Source organism: Enoplosus armatus, chromosome 11, assembly GCF_043641665.1.
Source record: "Enoplosus armatus isolate fEnoArm2 chromosome 11, fEnoArm2.hap1, whole genome shotgun sequence".
Lineage (NCBI taxonomy): Eukaryota > Metazoa > Chordata > Actinopteri > Centrarchiformes > Enoplosidae > Enoplosus > Enoplosus armatus.
The window spans coordinates 2,486,363-2,507,510 of NC_092190.1; the positions used below are offsets into that span (position 1 = coordinate 2,486,363).

The 21,148-nt window shown below is 45.6% G+C and overlaps 1 protein-coding gene across 1 annotated transcript; it reads left to right on the top strand.

Moving 5' to 3' along the window:
• The first annotated feature begins 7,223 nt into the window (after positions 1–7,223).
• Positions 7,224–20,783, top strand: akap11 (A kinase (PRKA) anchor protein 11). Its single transcript, XM_070914655.1, has 11 exons — positions 7,224–7,286; positions 7,716–7,826; positions 7,924–7,977; positions 8,117–8,248; positions 9,142–9,406; positions 9,804–14,226; positions 14,503–14,643; positions 16,665–16,751; positions 18,871–18,917; positions 19,586–19,785; positions 20,367–20,783. The coding sequence occupies exons 1-11, from the start codon at positions 7,224–7,226 to the stop codon at positions 20,550–20,552; spliced, it is 5,709 nt and encodes a 1,902-aa protein (XP_070770756.1). The 3' UTR covers positions 20,553–20,783.
• Positions 20,784–21,148: the final 365 nt, after the last annotated feature.

The window sequence follows — 21,148 nt, forward strand, 5'->3', positions numbered from 1 at the left end:
GTTGTAGTCTGATGCATTTGTAGATTGCTGACATGGCATGCATTGTCAACAGCTTACACATTTGATTGTGTATATTACACCATAACAATTGTGTATCGTTGAATCTCTTGTACATGATGATGATGATGATGATGATGATGCTGTTGTTTTCTGATGATGGTGCAATATTTGATCTCTTGTTTTGATACTGTCTCTGCAGCTTTTCCGACATGATGTTTCTCAGTGGGGGAGAAAAAAAACAAAACAAAGCAAAACAAAACAACAACTTTGAGAGAGTTTTTTTTTTGTACGCGTTCTCCTCCTCGAGGTTTGGGGATTCGATTTTAAAAGTTAGACCCGTAGACAGACTGCTTTTTCTTACGGACTCCAAATTTCTTCCAGCGGTTCACTAGTTTGTAGTTTTGCTCCTTTGTGCTTCCAAGATGATACACTAAAGTTAGGACTGTGTCAGTGAATGAGTAGAATGGGCAGACATGACTGTTGTGCTAACATGTGTCACAATGTATCTGTGTGTGTGTGTGTGTGTGTGTTTGTGTGTGTCTGCTACAACGGTGGCATATTGTACCTTATCAGCAATTGTATACTTACCATTGCCAACTAATTTTATCATGTAATTTACACTTTGATAATTTAGTTTTCCCCCTTTGGAGAGTAATTTGTTGCTTGTGTGTTGGTTTTTAATTCTGCCTTTTCCCCTCTTAGAGTGACGTGTCTTCTTTTTTTTTTCTTTTTTTTTTTTACTGAATATTGAGTGCTAAAATTCAACAAGACGCACACGTTTTCCCCATTCGTCAAAGTATCCTAAATAATAATAGAATGTGAGTGAATCAGGGGCTGAATTGACAGCAGTCATGTGCGTCTCTAATATCCCACCAGAGGGCGACCTATTACATCTCACCTCTCTGCAGCCCCTGAGTCACTTTGTCCAACAGTTGCTCATGTTGTGACAATCAGTTGTCAAGACTACCGCGTTGGATATACTGCAGTGTACCGCTCATTGGCATGCACAAATCAATAAGCCTGTAAATCAAATTCCAATCTAAGATAAGTTAAGTGTTCATCCCGCAACTCGTAGCCAAAGATAGGCGTTGGTTACTATCAACCACTAATTTCCCGTCACGGACAGAACTCTGCCTTTTATTCATTTGGTGTACCAGATTCATTGTTAGCTATTTGATGCAACTCCGGTGATAGGTTTCGTTCCTAAGCCTTTCTGTTAGTATGTGCTTTGAATGGAGCAGTGAAGTAGAACTGCTCTACGCTGCCTCGTTCGTGCAGCAACCCATGACGTTTGGCCTCGCATCCGTTTAATCTCCCGTCACGCCAGTCACCAAACTTGAGTTCCCTGATGCTGTCGCAGTCCCCCGAGCTGTGTCTGTCCGTGTTCACGTCCACCGCGTGGTCCAAAAGCGTCTCTAGATCTCAAGAGTTTTGGCCCCAGACTCCAGGCGAGAGGACGCTTGACCTTTCCATACAAAGCGGAAGTAGCCACCTTTCTCCCTTGCTGTGTTTTCCAGTGGTCTGTAAATAATGCTGCAAACTGCCTGGTTTCCAAAAACCAACGAAACCCATGCAAGAATCTCTAAAAGACAGGGTGACGTATAGTCTCTGACATGGTTCCTAAAGTGATGGGAGAAAAGTGAGTTTCATTTGTTTACATTATGTTTACAATGGCACAGTTTTAATTTTTAAGAAGACATATGTAGGTATAAACAATATTTGCATATTTATTGCCTAAGGTTAAATGATATGATGTGTATTGTGTTTTCACATTTGGAATATAATGTTACAGTTGTCACCTGTATTACTATCTGGATGATTTTGGTAAAGTAGTTGATCATTTTTATGACTACTAAGTGACTGTTTTCTGTGCCTTTTTATGGTTAGAATGCATGGTTAACTATTTATTACAATTTGGAGTCACTGAGATGTGTATTTTTGTATTCTGAATAAATAAATGGTCCAGCTTTTGTTGTACATTTTTAAGGTGCCTTAAAACAGGCTACCTATTCATATCTCTCTTCTTCAATAAAACCAAATACATATGCAGCGCGTTTCTGTCTCGTCCCTGTTTGATTTCGCTCCCTTTGAAAAGAATCAGTGCTATAAAATGTGAAACGACTTAAGGGGGTTAAAATGTGTTCCAGTTGAGTGTACATGTGTAGCAGCTTTGCCCCCTCTCACATGAAAAAAAAAAAATCCTCTGTTCAAAGTTTCTCCAAACTAATTCTATGTGGCATTCAAAAGTTTCATAACCAAAAGTTGAATGGCTACATTGTGACTTAAGACTGTGGGCCATCTGTGACATTTGAAGTTCTTCCGGAACACCCACATCCCTGAGCATTTCTCTCCACATCCTCTCCTCTGATGAAACTTTTCTACTTTCATCTTTTCTCATTCTGGTCCGGCTGTAGTCAGTTGCTTCACCAATTGTGAACAAGGAGTCACCCCCGACTTTCTTTTTCACGCAAAAGCCCAGTTGTGAAGCACGTGGACTCAAGTTTCAAAAGCTGCTGCTGTTGGTGTTGGTGTTCCCACAGCAAGCAACAGTTTCCAGGACGAGCAGGTTTTGTGTTCAAACAAATGGAACAGACTTTCCTGAGCTGCGCTGGTTAACACTGACACAGTCTGCGTGAAAATACTACCAACTTAAAAACATCTGTGATGCTGAGGAAATGAAAACATATGGCAAACCATTTTAACATTTTATCCCTAGGCTTGGGTTATTAACCCTTTCAAGGTCTCACAGAGCAAAAAGCAATAAAAAAAATAAAAAAAACATTTTTATTTTCTTAGCTCATTTAGCAACAATAACAGAACAATGTTCTGATCTAATTATTAGCCAAATGCTCGAGATGTCAATAACTTCCTGGAAGCCGCCTGAGAAGGTTTGGTTTTTGAATCTGCAGTGTCATCTATTTTTTTTTTTTGGCCTGACCTGAAAACTTCAAGCTATGAATTGCCACTTGGAAATGATGATTCTTGTTTTAACTTTATAGGTTTTATAGAAACTCCCCTTTTCCTTAAAATTGACATGTTAGTTGCGTTTTCTTTCCAGCTTTCACTACATACAAATCAAAGAGCTTTAATTTCCGTGTACGCATTTTCGATATCAGCTAATTTTCTTGTCATTTCCGATAAGACACATGTTAAATACTTCATGTTAAGGACGAAACAGTAGGCCATGTACTAATTGCCTGCGAAGAATGCAAATAACTAAACACTAATAAGTGGCATAAGAGTATAGCATCAGCAGATTCAGTGATAAAGCTGTGTACATGTACACTTGCAAAAACAGCTATTTATACAGGGCCATAAATTAGTTTCAAGCAGCTGAATTAAGCTGAATTAATTCAAATGTATATTCTGTATGCCAACATTGACACCCACTGAATGATTAAATGCATCAGCAGTTTGCCATTCAAATACATGCCAAGTGCAACATTTAAAAAAAATGATATATCATATTTTTGCATTTCAGTTGCTTATGTATTTTTGTTCTATAAAACATAAATATTAATAAAAAAACAAAAAAAAACAAATCTTTGCTCATTTGCCTGCAGTTTGATTGTTCTGTCATCGACAGAGCCAGTGCGACACGCATCGTCTTCTCCGTGTGCGATTGATGACGCCTGGAGCACTCTTGTTTTCACGGGAGGAACGGCAATGCGACGCACAGGAAATGGGGAGTCCCATTCACTTTTGAGAATCGGTGAAATCGATCGTAAGGGGGTAAAGCGTCTGAATCTTCTTGAACTCGTCCAGTTAACTTCCCGGGCAGGTCTGGCTCTTGGGAATGATTTAAAAAAAAAAAGTCAATTTTACTCGGTTGCAAAGGTTCCAAACGCTGAAAATAGTTCGAGCTGCGATCCCATCTCCACTTGTAATGAACAGGCGTGTTGCCATTTTCAGGTCTGATACAGCATTCATGAAGCTTAGCGAACTAAAGGATCCGCCCCACTCCTTCCAGCTAGTTGTAAAACCGGAGTAATAAAGGCACTGGAGGGGAGGGAGGGGAGGGGGGACCAAGCCGGGTGAATCGTCGCTTCCCGTCGGTGATGTTAACGTTAGGAAGAATCGTTCAAACCGGACGGATCGGTCACGCATCGCGCATCAAACATAGCGGCCACCGTCAACGCTGCTGGAGTCCGACACCGAGCGGTGAGCTAAAAAAAAAAAAATGACTTGATAATGGCGAATGGCTCTGTTCGGAATACACAACAGACGGCCGCGGATTCGTGTCGGTTAGGTATTTGAATGTGGCTTAACGTTATTGTTAGCTTGGTGGCTAGGCGCTAGCTAACGACGAGTAAGGTGACATCACAGACCGCGCCGACCGCGGCCTGCTTCTCGCTTGCTAGCCCCAGTGATTGACGGGCTGTCAGCTAGCACGGTGGATCATTTGGCTGCGGGTGACTGTCATTCGATGTTCTCCGGTGGCTTGTTGTGAGTGCGTAATGCGCCGCGGCTAGCCAAGCGAGACGGCCACATAGAGCCCGAGTAGTCGTGAATTTACATCAGCATCCACAGTGAGTGTGGCTCCTCTGTGGCCTGCTGCTGCTGCTGCTGCTGCGGGTACCAGTAACATTAGCTAGCTATTGTTCCAAACACCTAGCGCCTGGTTGAATCGCCTTTTATTATTATTATTATTATTATTATTATTATTATTAAGCCTTTGGTTACGCAAATAGTCGTTGTTACATCTCAATCATTTGCAACATGTGTAAGTATAAGTGCAGAATATGACGTCCGGTGTGTTGTGTGACAGTTGTCAACAAGTCATGTGTGAAGTTTAGTGAAGAAGACGTCATCTGTGATATGTACAATGTGGTTAATGGATGTGTCAGCAGCGGTGACAAAGGGCCACCCTTAAAGACACATTGGTGTGTGTCGGTATGTACACCCGGGACCCAAACACAAGAGAGACTTGGATGTATGACATCATTAGTTGACGTTGCGTCCGTTGACAATGAAAGACTATTTAATGCGTGTGTCCAAGCGGCTGCCCTGTTATTCTCATTGGCATTTGTTGCTTAATCGAAGTGTTAGAAAATAGTGGGGAAAATGCCCAGTTCCCAATTTCCTGACATGCGCAGTGATGTCATGTTTTTTGCTTATCCGACCAGTAGTCCAAAGAAATATTTAAAGCCGATTATATAAGACAAAGAAAATTGTTTTTTTTTCTGGAGGACATTTTGACATGTTGATGAGTTGAAAAAGCACAGGTGTAAATAGTAACATGAATGACGGCAGCTGTGGTGGCTCACTGGGACACTTGAACACTTGCACCTGTGCTTTGCCCGCTGAAGTCGAGACTAGTGGAACTCGGGAATGTACAGCGTTTTTGCTTGAAAAATGACAACCAGTCATCGCTCACAATAGTTTATTATTTATTTGTCTAACTGATCGCATCGGCTAATCATTGAGCTTGACTGTTAAGCTCCGGGATTTGTCTGTACCTGCAACACCAGGTGCTTGTCTCTCTGCTTGTCAACTAAAGGAAAGACTAGTTCAGATATTAGAGAAATAAGCCATGAACTGTTTTTCCCCCCTTTTTGATATGTTCACTTGTCTACTCCACTGATATCACCCGAGCCTCATTATAGACTGCTGTTTGGTCTCACAGTGAGCTGTGAGGTTTCCCTCGTGCTCTCCGGGCTTCTCTGTCTCTGTTTATCTATCCTTCCGGCCACCCACACTCGTGCTCAAAATTTGGCCCACATCGGCTTCCAACCAAACAAGATTTTAGACTACACAGTTTCTGCCCTTGACGGGTTGTTTTGCTCTCTCCCTTCTCAGACGATCACAAACGCAAGCGAGAATCCTTTGGCTGCATCCGCTCAGCTCCATTACATTTTTTGCGCAGACGGTGATAATTCGTTTTAATGAATCAGCCCATGAGGTTTTGTTTAAGCCCAAACTTAGTTACACTTAATTGCAGTTTTTCCATGACATGACTAATACCAAATACATGTGGCATTATGTGACCACATTAGTTGCATAAGGTGATGATGGAGGCCTATTAAGTTGATTCTCATATACGGTACCAAAGTGGTGAACTAAACAACATGAAACACCCCCCCCCTCCCCAGATTTGCCAAGAACTTCATGTTGTTCATCTCTGTGCGAGATAGTCACAGCCGTGATAGACGTCATTGTGCCTGCTCCCCTTGTGAGTGAATTGAGATGCACTGCATACTTGAGGTCAGGCGGCAGTGGCTGGCCGTGTTGTTTTTGTGCAGCCCACCAAAGCACCCATGAGAAGCTAGGAGGTCCTGGATCACCAGAGGAAGCCGGTGGCATGTGCTCTCCCCTTCTGGTTCTCAGGACGCAGGATGGGCTGATCAATAGGACCGCCTGCGCCTGGGTCTAGACTCAACTAGCTGCTTTGGACCATACCTCAAAGGAGAGGCTTGGATTTCTTGGGAAACTTTTCCTTCTCGCACACTGTAAATATTTTGCCTCCTTTACCCGCTCTCTCATGCTGCTTACCAAGTGTGTTTCCCCTGCTCAGAGCACACACCCCTGTTCCCTTGCCTCGCTGTTTGATCTTTGATGCAGGCCTGACTGTTTAAAGCATATCAAAGGAGCATGGCCTACGATAGCTTATCCTCACCAGCAGGACAAGTCTAGGCCTACTTTTAAGAGCTTGAGTCATGTTATTTTCACACGGGTTTGAAGATTGGCTGTACAGTCTCAAAAATGGATTGCACAAACTGTATTGCCTCCCGCGGTGAAGTGTTGTAATCTGATTCGCAGGCTCGAGTCCGTCGGTTGCTGTTAATTGCTGAATGACACTGGTGCAGTGACTTGGCTCTTTGTCACATGTAAACCGCCGACTGTGTCACGTCATGCTTCCTATTTTGGCATGTAGGTGTGCAACAGTAGATAGAGACATAGTGTGAAGTCTCTTTGTTGGCTAATGGCTCTGATACCGTCATTGCTTTGTCATGTGATTGTTGCTGTGGTTGAGGAGGAGACCGCTGAGTATCATGTAAGAGCAATAGAGAACTAGAGAGAGGACCTCAGACAAAAGGCTCGACTGTGAGACTGGAAGCGATGACACGACTCTGAATCTCTGCTCTTTCAGCAGTTGGACCTTCTCCTCTTAACTTCCTTGCCTTGTCACTCACCTTGTCATTTTCTCTTTTCCTTCTCCCCTGGCACCTTTCTATTTACAGGTGAGCGGCCAGTCAGCCAGCCACGTGCAGCTCTCTGTTGCCATGGATGCCTGTGCACGTATTAGAGGAGTCCCAATAAGGTCCAGGGCCTCAGTCCGGAAAGAGGTCTGTCTGCCCGGACGCTGCATTTTATTCTGCAACTATCTGTACTTTACTGTATCTTTTTGAAAGGAGATTTCAAGCCCCACTCTCCAGCGATTCTTGATGCCGTCGTTACATCTGACGTAGGATATTTAGATGGACATTGGCACCTGATTTTATAAAGCGTTTCTGCAGGACAAATTGAAATCAGATTTAACCTGCTCCCCACAAAACAATGACTGCTGCATTTTACTTCCACTTGTTGATGTTCTGTTAAAATGCATAAGGATCTTTTTAAATCAAAAAGAGTCAATTTGAATATAACCTGATAAACCAGAATCTGTATTAAAATCATGTGTAAATGCAGGCAGATACATAAACGATGCTACGTGATGGACCAATACATACACATTGTCTGACACATGTACCCTGTCACTGCATGTGTGTTTGCAGACTGTGCGTGACAGTGGGGCGCAGTGTGTGAAGAGCCTCTTTAGGAATAAAAAGGAGCTATGCAGCGTTGGCATAGAGCTGCCAACCAGAGACACCACAAGACTGACAGAGGTTTGCCACACAAACAGCAGCGCAGATGCGCAAAGCTCAGCCATATTCAAGCATGAGACACATGCATTAATACTCACCATCAACTGTGCTCTTTCAGATTCATTTTGTGTGTTTGCCTGGTCATTGTGAAGGGGAGGATGTCACCCAACAGGTACGTTAACATAATTACAAACATGAATTATGATGAAAAAAAAAACCCTGAAAGAATGTCCTGCTTATAGACATTCACTTGTCAAATACAATCATTTGACCTACAAGCCAATGTGCTTTTGTGTCGTCTTCTTCCCCAGGCTCTGTCATCTCTGCCGGGAGGGCTGTGTGAGCTTCTCAGGTCCCTCCACGTTCACGGTCTCAAGAATGACGAGGTTCTGCTGCTCAAAGACTCGCGCAGGCTGGCAGAGCACAAGGACAGCGGGCTTCAGGTAGACCTTTCATACTGAAGGAATGTGCTTAGTCAGCATGTTGAGGAAAGCAGAGGTGAGGGGAGAGAATAAGGGGGGGGGGGGTAAGAATGAGCAAAGTTAAACTAGGCAAAAACTAGCCTTACCCTAAAGCTAGGGTATTGCCAGTGTTTTATTTAGGAAATAAATTGAAAAAACATTGTTTACGCAAGAATAAAGTACACAGTACTTCAGTGACGGATATCTGACCCCCTTGGCAGATGTTTGTTCAAGTTTAACGGTCACTAGTAAAACTGAATCACTTTTTAGCCTCTTTTTTTTTTTTTTCTCGTAAGTTCCTAAAAGTCATGCATTTTGTTGATTCAAGTGTTTCCTCACATTCATGGCCTTGTTAGTCCCTGCGTGTAAACAGACACACCAAGCCTTTCTCACGCTTTTGAAGAAATGCAGGTGGGATGGACAGATAAAGATGTTGTTTTTTCAGCCCCCTGTTGCAGCCGTGTTTGGGTTCACACAGGCCCTTCGGCTCACTCTGTGGTTTAGTTGTTGTTGTCCATTTCAGACAGCGAGACCTCCCACCTATGTGCATTACAGAGTGGACTCGCACTAAGTCATTTTGTATTCTGCACATGCAACAGATCAAGTCGCAATCAAAGCACAGACATAACAACACACTTACGGCCCTCTTCCTCCTCCTGTAAGATTAGGATAAGAAAATTCCCACGTGAATTCTGTTTAATTTGTGAAAGCCGAGATCTTTCATATTATCAGCTTGTCTTGTTCCAAATGATTGCGGGACAAGTAAGCTGAATAAATCACCAGGCAGCCAAGCTTAACTTTCAGTATTTCTCTTTCCCTTCTCTTCCTCTCTCTCCCTCTTTATCTATTACTGTGCTGTTTTCCTCTGCCTTCAGTGTTGGTTAAAGGCCGTGTGTGTGCTGAGGCATAATCCCAGCAATAGTGTCTACCCTCAGGCCAGCGTAGCATCTTTGGTGGGCTTGCTGGGGTGCTACATGGCAGGTGTCCGCTATGCTTTGGAGCTTCAGGCCCTTCAGAGGGGCACAGCTGAGCCCAGCCAGCCAGAGGAAGATGACACCAACCAGTCAGTCTCATCAATCGAGGATGACTTTGTCACAGCCCTGGAGCATCTGGAGGAGGATGACACAGGAGACAATCCCTGTACGTTTAACGCTCAATGCTTAGTGACATTTAATAGCCTTTGGCCTTTTATGTAGAGTATCATGTGATCCCATCAACTGAATATAGATAATTCCGAAAAATCCTGAATTTTAAACTCTCTCTGTTTGTTATACCATCATAATCTATGCATAATTATTTTTGGCAGGAATTTGAATTGTTTCAGTTCACTGCTAGATGGCACTAATAAGTTATTTTTTAGTTGGGATGCACTTTTTCCTCTGTCTTTGTATATAGTCAAGGCATAATTTGTTTTGCTTTTGTTTTTACTCAGCTTTCTTTTGTGGATAACTTTTTTTTGTCATGTTTATCTTTAAACCCGTCTGTGTATCTACTGTATATAACCAGCCCCCTCTCTCCTTCATGTCCATCTCCACAGCTGCTTCCTATCTGCATTTTAAAAAGCGTGATGTGGCATCACAGACGGTCCCAGCCCACAAGAGAAGAAAGGAATTATCTGGCTCCCGTGTTATCATAAGCTCTTCAAAGAAGTATTCTGCCAAACATAGGTCAGCTCCAGATGTATTGGTCACAGTGCAGAGGTCATCAGGCGTGGAATCCCAGTGGACTTACTGTAGTCCCGGAGCTTGTCTCCCCTCGCCTTTGATTCATGTCAGTGAATCGGAAGAGTCAGACTGCTCCAGCCCCAGCCCAATCATTTTCCTGGATGAGGTGGGCTACCAGAAGAGCATGCTGGCCAAGCTGGACATCCCCCAAGTGCCAGGGGGGCCCAGAGAGCGAGTTGAAGACTCAGACTCTGAAGTCAGTGAATTCTTTGATAGCTTTGACCAATTTGATGACCTGGAGGAGCTGAGCTCAGAGAGCTGCACTCTCGCACTGCCTCTGGACGCCATCAGTGCCCCAACCACACAGAAAAAGTCAGTTGAATCCAGCACCAGTGGGTCAGCATCCAAATATGTTTCTAGGGGCTGCTCAACTAAGGGTATGAATCCTCACCGCTTTGACCAGCCCACTCTCCCAGCCAATGTGAAAAAACCCACTCCTCTGAAACCAGGCTCTCCCTACTCACTTCACTCTGAGGTGCCTGACTCCCCTCGACCAGTGCAGACCCCCTCTGATGAGAATGGTGGCCCTCTCTTCAGCCCTGTCAGCTCCTCTGCTTTCAGCCCTCTGGTGGACTCCAGTGGACCACTGGAATACTTCTGGAAAACAGATGAGGATGGGCGGGACGGCTCAGAGCTACGTAAACCCCAGGATCTCTGCTCTCTGTATAAGACTTACTCAGACTTTGCCAGCAGTCTGTCCAAAGAAATTCTGGGATCTGTGTGTGGCTACCAGTCTGCCGTTGACATCAGTGACAACAAGAATCTCAGCTGCGTCTGCCACAAGGAATTCAAGAACCCTTCGGGCTACCTGATGAAGCTCTCAGAAATACAAGAGACTGTAACAGTGGCCAAGCTGCAGAAGAAGTCTCAGTCTCTGAAGGATGGCATTCAGAGGTTTGCCACTGACCTGGTGGAAATGAGCTTGGGTAGCGCTTTGCGAGACCTCCAAAAAGGTGTATCCTCCTGTACCACCACCTTGTGTCACCTAGCTGCCAGGCTCACGTCCTCAGTGTTTCAGATGGCCTTCCACGAGATTGGCATGCGCCACGCCTATGTGTTGAAGGAACGAGCAATCAATGGATTAGCTGGCTTCCTGGTCGGAGAGGCTGTGTCTGGGGCACTGAAAGACTTCCTGACAGTGAAAAAGCAGATTTTCCACAACACGGTGACACGTTTTGCTGCTGATCTGGCTGAAGAGCTGGTCTTTGAAGGCATTATGGAAGTGTGTCAGTTCTCACACCCCTCAACCCCTCTCACCCCGAGTGATTGGTCCTTTGGCCACCGGGAAGAGGAAGAGGAAGAGGAGGAGGAGGAGGTGGTTTCCTCCTATGCTTCAGACTTGTCCGAGTCTGTTATCCAGGAGGCCTTCATAGAGCTCTCTCAAGCTGATGTTGCCTTCACTAGCCAAGCAGCTATTAGTGTGTCTCTGGACAACATCTGTTATGTCAGTGCAGAGAACACTAGCACGCACACCTGCAGTACCTTTGCTAGCCAACAGGTTTTAAGTGCCAGCTCAGCTGCAGTGGCCCCTGGGCCCTCAGCAGAGGATACTACCTGCACAGTGAAGAAAGCCCTGTTCACTGTATCAGGCATGGCCAGCTGTATTCCTGTGCCCCAAGCAGGCCAAGCCCTCTCCCACCTCCAGGAATCTGAGGAGACCTGTCAGTATAAATCTAGCTTGTCAGATGCCCCCCAGACTAGCCCCAAAAGAGTAACTGTATCTTCCTCTGACTCCACCACATCTACACCAACCTACCTTTACAGTCATGGAACTCAGACCCCCATACCTGGAGGAGACCCCTCCCAAGGAAAGTCCCCATTTCAAAACTTCTCTGGCAACATGGTGGATATGATAGTCACTGAGGCTTGTGAGCTAATAACGGCTTCTAAGATGAAGAAAAGTTTTGGTGACTGTGCCGATTTCCTTACAAAGTCAATCGGAAGCCGCAGGGGCTCTTCTTCAAAGCAGGAGACGATTAATTATGAGGCTCCAGATTCCCCTTCAAAGCAGGGAGCTGGCAGGGAGGGTTTCAGATATGACTGTAGAGATGTTAGGAAGGGCGGCCCTGTTGAGCAAGCAACGGACCTTAGCATTCCTCACATTTCCTTTCAGACAGGCTCTCAAAGGCAAGGGAGAGCCAACTGTGACTTAGACCCCAGGACCAGAGGTGTGGCTGACATGCATCCTGTGATGATGGATACTCTTGATGTGCCGGGTACTGAGATGGGTGGACAAAGGAGGACATCTGTTCCTGGGGATGACTCAGCTCCATGCTCCGGACAAAAATCAGGTGGGACTCCTGGCACTCCTCCCTCTACCCCTCAGCAGCCCAGTGAGGTGTCCAAGGAGAAACAGATAAAACAGTTCTCTAAGAAGTTGAAAAGCAAGCTGGCCAAGGAATTTTCCCCTGCTACCCCCCCGCCCACCCCTCACTATCAGCCTGAGCCTGGCCCAGGGCCAAAAGACATCACTCCTGAGGCAGACAAGGCTGAGTTTATGCTCAAACTGATGAGGTCTCTCTCTGAGGAGGCAGATGGCAATGACGATGAAGAGGAGGAAGAATTGGCAGAAGAGGGTGGTGTTGGTGGCACTAACAGATGTTTAGAGACAGGGAGTGGCCGCCATGAACTGAACCAGATGTCTGCTCGCAGAATGTCCAACAAGGAAGCTCTTCACTATGCTGAGCGGTTGGCTTGTCACATTGTCTCCATGGCAACAGAGATGGACACCCTAGGAGTGGAAGAGGAGGAGGGAGAGATGAGCAAGGGCAGCGAGAGAAGAAGAGACAGTGTGGCTCAGTTCTCAGAGCAGACCCTGAACACCTTGTGGGTGTATGCCGGGGAGGTGGCAGGAGAGGTCATCAATGATGTGAAGAGGATGGTCAGCTCGGCACAGCAGTGTCCATATCACAGGGCTCTCAGAAGGCGAAGCTTTGACAGATCCAGCTCTGAATGTTTGCATCACCACCAACACCAGTCTCAACCCAGTACAGACCAGAACAGAGACTGGAGGGTAGGGAAGCTGGCTGAGCAGTGGTCTAATGACCTGATAGCCTCTGTTTTCCGGTCTCCCACCTCCACTTCAAGCACCATCTCCAGCTCCAGCTCTGGCCTGTCCTCGGAGTATCCCAGCTGTGAGAGTGTGACAGATGAATACGCTGGCTACCTCATCAGGGTACTGAAAAAGGAGGGAGGCAGTAGGGAGTTGGTTCTAGACCAATATGCGAGCCGTTTGGCCTATCGCTCCATAAAACTTGGCCTGGCTCATGCCAGTCGCAAAATCAAACAGAGATCCTCTAGCATCCGCCTTCACTCCTCCAAGTCGCTGCCAGATGAATGGAAAACTTCTAGTAGTGAGGCCTCTTCGCCCAAGGACAGAGTAGAGTCAGTGGTTTGTTCCTCAGGGGAGGAAGCTCTGTGTTGTTGCGGGGACTCTGAAGAGCAGAATCAGAGGGAGTACATGGACCTGGTCAGCTTTGCAGAGTCTTTAGCTTACAACATCACCTGTGATGTCACACGCAAGCTGCACCTTTCCTCTGTACGTATGCCCAAGTCTCTCACTGATTCCTGTCTTTATAAGAAATCCAAACTTGAAGACATGGCGGAGAATCTTGTCAGGAATTCCTTCTCCTGCCCCCTGTTGTCCAAGGAGGGTAAGAGCAGGCATTACCATAGTACAGGAAGCCTGTATGATGGAGGCTACCGGGGTAGGGTGATGCAGGTCATAGAGCATTATGCCAGGAAAATAGTTGATGACACTCTGAAGATGAGCCTGGCTTCAGTTGGACATTTGTCCCGGGAGCACCAGAGGACCCAAGGCCATGAAAGACACTCTCACACTCAGCGGTTGTCTGAGGGGCCATCACTGGGCCAAGCCCTGGGGGAGAGGACATGCCGTTATTGTCAGGTCCAGGAGTGCCCATACTGCACCAAGCTTAGCAGGCACCACCACCAGCCTGTATTACAGAGGAGGAAAAGGGGGCCGGAATGTCAGGCGAGGCCTGAGCGGCTCTCTAGCCTGGAGATTCCCAAGATCCACATTGACCTGGACCACAGGGCAGTGTTCGCAGAGGAGATGGTGTCCATGGCAATGGAGACGGCTAAACGTGAGCTGAGCAACACCAGCCTTAATGCCGACAGTGGCATCGGCCATGACGGAACCAGCTATGCTGAGAGCCTAACTGCTGAGATCATGACGTCAGCCCTGTCCAACATCTCCCAGGCTGCCAACATCAGGTACTCTCGCCGAGATTTAAATTGCTTTTTACGTGTTCTGACTTTCATGTTCATATGTTCCTGTTATGGCTAGGGCCATGAATACGTACTGTAGCATTTAAGCAGCTTTGTTTAATTTACTTTTTATTGACTGACAAATCAAAAACGTTTATGAAAAACTGGTTTACTATTTACTGTCTACCTAACTTCACCATTTGACTAGACAGAGAGGATTGTCATCATGAATTTGTAAGAGTCCTCTCCTTTTTGCCTCCTTCCATCTCTCTGTACATTTAGCTTCCCAGGTAGGGAAGCCACTGAGTCCTCCGTGTCCCAGCAGCTGAGTGTTGGAGATGACAGCCTGGGCAGCTGGTCTAACCTGAGCTTTGAGGATGAGCACCCAGACGACAACAGCAGCTTCCTCCACCTCAGCGACAGGTATACAACCACTAGCTCTCTCATACATAGCATACCAAATATCCAGTCACCTGTGAGCACACTGCTGCTATATCCCTTAGTGTCAGTATTTTACTGGTGGTAATAGATACACATTTGCAGATTACCAGACACTAAAACGACTTATCTGATAAAAAATATATACTGTACATGTGTCTATGGGTCTGGCTAATGCTGTAATACTAAATTCTAAACTTTTCTGTAGCTTATTTAATACACAGCATACACAGATTAATTTGAGCTCTTAGCTCTCCCAGTCTTTCCCCGTAGCACTTGTATTGGTGATAATAAACCATCTACAACATGATTTGACGCTGGAGTACTGACAAATAACCAGGTTTCGGGCAGTTTTTGATGCGATGACAGCCGCTGTTGCTGCCATCTCCCATGAGGCAGGGTTACCTTGGATGGCAACAAGTGGTGAAATATTTTTAAAGATAACATAGCGTATGCGGGAATATTAAAATGCAAATTTGAACACTCTGGTTACAGGTGAGGTAGAAAACTTACAAAGTGGCACATTTGAGAATCCAAGCAGTGGACCGGCACTGTTTCATTCTCTGGGGACAATGCTGACATGGGTTTAATGTTTTGGACTCTGGGTCTCTTTGGTCATGCAGTGTCAATTTGTGCAGTTGATCTCCTCGGACCCAGAGCAGTACAGACGCACTCTTTCATTGCTAGTGTTGGACCCGTTTTAGCAGGAGTCTCCTGTGGTTGAGTCTAGATAGGAGGTTTCCCAAAGTCAGTACACCGCACAATGTATGGTTTGGGAATCTAATTTCGACTTCGCTGCCAAAATGCGGATTTGTGCAAGTGTTGCATTATATGTGAGCTCTAACGGATATGTTGTTCTTCTGAGAATGTTTGTGAAATTCACCACAGGGATGAGGACCAAGTAGTAGTTGTGACAGAATTGGCCTTCTCTTCTTGGATGGACATTGGACCACTAATTTTGTGTATGTATACAAAAAAAAAAAAAAAGAGGGAGAAAGCGGGACCAAGTGAGTGAGTCTGAGTATCAGCCCTCCAGTCTCTGGGAATCAGGCTGTTGACATTTCTGGCAAAGGTTGTTATCTCTATGGCAGCGAAACCGACAACATTTGAGATTCTTTCCCAAGATACAGAAAAAACACAACGTGTTAGCAGCTAGTTATTTTGGCCATCGGGGCCAAGTTAATGTATCATAATATTTTCTAAAGGTGTGTCTTTGAGTGCTCTCTTCACTTCAGGCAGTGTTTCTACAGGAACAAAGTCCACCATGTGTAATTCATTAGGCTCTCTTCAAAAGCCCGCGGCGACCATTTCTGCTCAGCAGATGAAATAACGGAAGGGGAAGAAATCACCTTCAAGGGCTTATTGAGACACTGAGCGTGGTGATTGACTAAATGAAGACGCTCTCACCGTGTCTCATTCACTCAAACCGCAGGGAGAAAGCTGTAGCTGAGGTAATGCAGATTAAAGGAGGTATTTTTAGATATCAGAAATGTTCCTCCCTTTCAGCCTCATTGAGTGCTGCACGCCACAGTGTGCAGGTTCCAGCCAGCAGGCTAATCATTGACTAATTACAGAGAGTGTCTGTTGTTGTGCTTCTGTTGCCAGCTGGTTGTCCTGGTGGAACCCGCAGGATTAACGCGATTATGTGAGGACAAGAATGTAATGATCTCACATTTTAGGCCTTTAGCAACAAATTGTCTCCATCAACATTACCGATGATTCAGAGCGATATGGGGGGAAAAATGTGCATCATTTCGAAACCCCGCCTCTGTTTTGCACCTCACCTGGCATTTAAAGGATTATTCCAAATGCCAGAAATGGTCGTCAACCTGAGTGTTGTTTGTTGAAGCTACATAACAGATATGGTCATTACAGCAAATGGAATGAAACCGCTCATTATATCCTGATCTTTGCTCCATTTCAGTGGCTCTCATGTGATTATGTTCGTCTTAGAGGATAGCCCCTGTCAGTGTTGTAGTGGTGAGTTACCTGCCTTCTTTCTCCAGCAGCAATGGGAACAGCAGTAGCTGGAGCAGTCTGGGCCTGGAGGGGGAGGCGTGTGAGGAGTGCATGTCCTTCTCTCCCTCTGACAGGTTGGTCAGCAACTGGTCGACGCGGCTAACCTTCCAAAAAAAAAAAAAACACCTGGGGGTTCACCTAGAATGGGACAAAGAAATAGTCGAGTCATTGGATTGACTATGAAGCCAAAAGTAAGGAAGGAAGCGTGAAACTGATTCATCAGTGGAAAATCACAGCACCAAAATTGGAACCAGGGAATTATTTCATCATATGAAAATGATTCGTACAATTTTGATGCATACTTTGTCTCATACTAGGAACCACCAGCCCCTTGCACGACCCTAAATAGAAATAGAAATAGACTTGACGTGGCATATGCTTGTTGATGCTAATGGCATGTGATGTTTTGCTAGTTCTGCATTACTTGCATGTAATATGATTGCATAAAGGGATCATTTGCAGTGTTAATATATTTTGGGGGTTCTTGCCCTCCTTGCATTCATGCTATTTTAACATTTCAAACCCACCAATAGGTTCAGATATTAGTCCTGCAGGTGTTGCCACCATGAGCCCCAATTCTTTAAAAAAAAAAAAAAAAAACACGCTCGCAGAGACATACAGCATTGACGAACTGAATCCACGCTGCCAGCCATTTATAAACACACCATTGAGGTGACAAAATATTCAGCGTAATGAATAATAAAACAAGTTTGTGCATGTTCAGACTTCTCAATCTGCAAAACTACTCTTTCGGGCCCTTTTTGTTTCAACCCTTTACCTTCAATATACATTAAAGAGTAACCTAAACCCACATCTATGTGAAGCCCCCTGATGAAAAGCAGAGGACTGGACTGGCCTTCTCCTGTTACCTGGTCTTTAGCGTCACTCTCCAAAGCGTACAACACGTAGAGGGGGCAATTGGCAATATGACGTGTATATACCCCCCCATAAATGTGTCAACCGTCAGATCACGTTTCTACTGTGATAGCTAGCATTTTTAATATCTTTGAGTGTAATATCTTTGATGGTTTCATTCACCGGATGAGATGAAAACAGACATTTGTGCCTGGTTAGTGTATCCATAAACGGTTTCTCAGCTGAATCTCCAGAGAATGCATCATGTCACGATACATATCGATACTGGAATATAAAAATAAGATACACAGTGCAGTTGAGGATTTTAAACATGTCGCCACTCCTTCATCACAAGGTGACGTCGCTGGGTACTAAGGATCAGGTTTAGTCACTTAAAAACATATCAAGATAACCAAGATTGCCTCATATAAAATGGGCTGCGCTAGTCGAGGCTCCAATATGTCACTGTGAGCTGTTTTTTTTTTTTTTGTTTTTTTTATTCAACTTTGATTGAACAAAACAAAAAAACAGATTTGCCGCTAGTTGCCAACTGCAGCAAATACACAGGCGGGTTTGTGCTCTTCAGGCACCGCCATTATTGGCCCTAGATGATAGGTAACGCTACAATCACACTGGCGTTGTCCTTTTTAATGCATGACTTCGTAGTTGGTGCTGCCCTGTCGCTCTTACTCCACAGTCTGCCTTGGCAGTGTCATTGCTGCGTCATGATCCTATTCATAAAAACGGCGGCTGTGGAAAGCCTTCTTCGACGTCCTCCTCCTGGAGAGAAAATGATATCCTTATATCATATTGAGCAGAGCCGGTGTGTCTGTAGCCGCCGGCAGTGTCAACAACACTGTGATTAACAATCTTATAAAGTGGAGAAATGACTGTTTACCTGTTGGCACGTCACGCAGCAAATATTTGCACAATTGACAGAATGGATATTGAGTAGATTTCACACTGATCAAGATGTACTCGTAGTCATTGTGTCTTAACTGATAAAAGACGTTGAAGGAGAGACGTGCATTTACTGGAATATATATATATATATATATATATATATATATATATATATATATAAATAAAACAAACATTGACTGGAAATATGCAGCATAGTTCCCTCAGTGTGTGTGTGTGTGTGTGTGTAAGACGTCTTGTGGTCAGGATCGCTGTGATTGCACTTGCTTTGTGGCTTCGGATATCCTACTACGCTCGTATCAAAGGCCGTTAGCTTAAGCATGCTTATTGTCGTCCGTGTCTCCGTGCATGCAGCCTCACCTCACCCAGCCTCCTCACCCTTCTCACTGAACCTGTGTGACATTTCTCACCCGACAGTGACAACACCGAGGACAAGGAGGCCGAGGTCAAAGAGGAATCCAGTGGTAAGGACATTTTTTACTTGCCTGCAGCTTCACCTTTCGAGTAGGCTGTAGTTAGTGGTATAGGCTTTTCCAATTCAATAAAAAGCTATTGAGTCTTTCCTTAAAAATCCAAATCCAAACAGTTTAACATAGCACACATTTGGGCAGCAGAGGGATGTGTTGGAACGACAGGCCCCTCTCCTAATTTGAGGTCTTGCTCTTTCCACTCCTCGAGATTCAGAACAGTTGGCTTTGATTCAGGCTGGCTGTGTTCGTCTGACTGCCTGTCTGAGTGTGTTGCAGCCGGGGATTTTACCACCCCCGTATTCAGCCACACTAATGCTCATTCATGCACTCCCTCCTCAGTCAGTCATTCTGTGTGTGTGTGTGTGTGTGTGTGTGTGTGTGTGTGTGTGTGTCAAACCAGAGAAGCCCCCAGTGAGGGGTCTGTTCTGCTGTGTGAGCGTGGGAACCCAGCACTGAGCAGAACGGGGCTGGGGGGAGCAAAGGACTGTTGCATATTCTTTGTCTTTGAGATGTACCGTAGAAGAGGAGAACACACTAACGACTTGTGTGTGTGTCTCATCAGCGTTCAGAAAGGCCAAAAAAAATAAACAAACAGGGAAACGGGCAAAGAAAACATGCCCGGATGATTCATCCTGAATGAACCACATGTGTCCGTGCTGCAGGGACTCTCTGCGGGGACAGGACTCAGGTGCAGGCTCCCAGGACCACACTGGTCGTGGTGAACTCGGACGTCAGGGAGCCCGGGCGCGGCCCTCAACACCTGGCCCTCGACCCTCAGCTCAGGAGCATGCTGCAGTGGGTGGCGGCCTCCATGGCCGACATCCCCCAGATCCAGCTGAGTCCCGACAGAGAGCTCCAGCAGGTGATTGCCCTCAGTCCGTTCTGAGCGCGCTCATTACCCACCTTCTCACACAGGTTCCCACTGTGGCCTTTTATTATTGAACATTAAGACTTTCCTTAACCGAGGCAGATTGCTTCAATGAAAGAAGTCATTCTTTCCATGATTGTTGATGTTGGTTGTTAAAGGTTGGCAATCTTTTAAAGTGGTCTCCTGGTTTCCACTACAGTTAGCTTTGCTGTGGATACAAACAGCTGATGCAATGATTGAGTAAGTTATATAATATGTTGTAGTGCCGTGGTTCTGTTTATTCAAATAAGCTCAGCTTCTTCACAATCTTTCCTGGCAACTGCAAAAATACCCCCTGTGGGGCACAAGCACCCCGGGTCGGGAATCACCGTTATAGTGTGTCCCTCTTAAGTGACCCATTGACTTTCCTGTTGAATTTATCAATTGATGCCACCACCTTTCACAACTAACGGGAATCCCTTAAACATTTACCCAGATCCCGGTCTTGGGCAGTGTATCATACTAATGCATCTAAATGACAATCGATGAACCCGACTTTGATTGTTGAAGTGAGTGATACCTGTGTGTCCTTTCAGCTCCCTGCAGTGGTGAAAAGGCTTCGGGAGAGGAGGTGGAGGGTGGGAGAGCTGCTGCACACGCTGCTGCGCTACTGTGAAGAGAGTCAGACTCCCAGTCAGTCCCAGACCAGAGAGGAGGCCCTCCAGGCGGGCAGAGAACCTCATCGCATCTCCCTCTTCCAGTGGCTCCTGGAACACGCCTAGGGCCTGTCCTCTCCTGTCCTCTCCTGTCCTCTCCTGTCCTCTCCACAGTTCCAAACAGGGCTTCGCAAAACTCCACAGCCCCTAGAGGGCGCCACACAAATCAGCTGATCTAACTTACTCTAATGAATGTGGGCGGCGCGTGTTCTGCATTGCATGCTGTGACCAAGAGTACTTCTGTTGTGTTTTATTTTTCCTTCCACCTTCCGTTGTTGTTGTTGTTGTTGTTGTTGTTGTTGGCGGCGTTTCTTATGTATCGGGCTGCATTTATCTCATGTGTTGATTCAGTGAGCTGTCCCTCCCGCCCACCTACACTTCTGAGTCGAAAAAAAAACCCCTCGCACCTCGCTGCCCTTGTGATTGAGCTACAGAAAGAAACGAAGAGAGAGAGCGAGAGGGACCCATCCCTTCTGTTCCAGACAGAGACAGAGATGCAGTGAGTTGAGAGAGAGAGAGAGAGAGAGAATGTGTTTTTTGTTAGGGAATCCCCATAGCTGCTGGGCGGATGATGTCATCACACCCACAGCTCACCTCCGTGGTGTTTCCACATGTTAAGAGACCAACTGTGCGCACACACACACGCACACACACACACACAC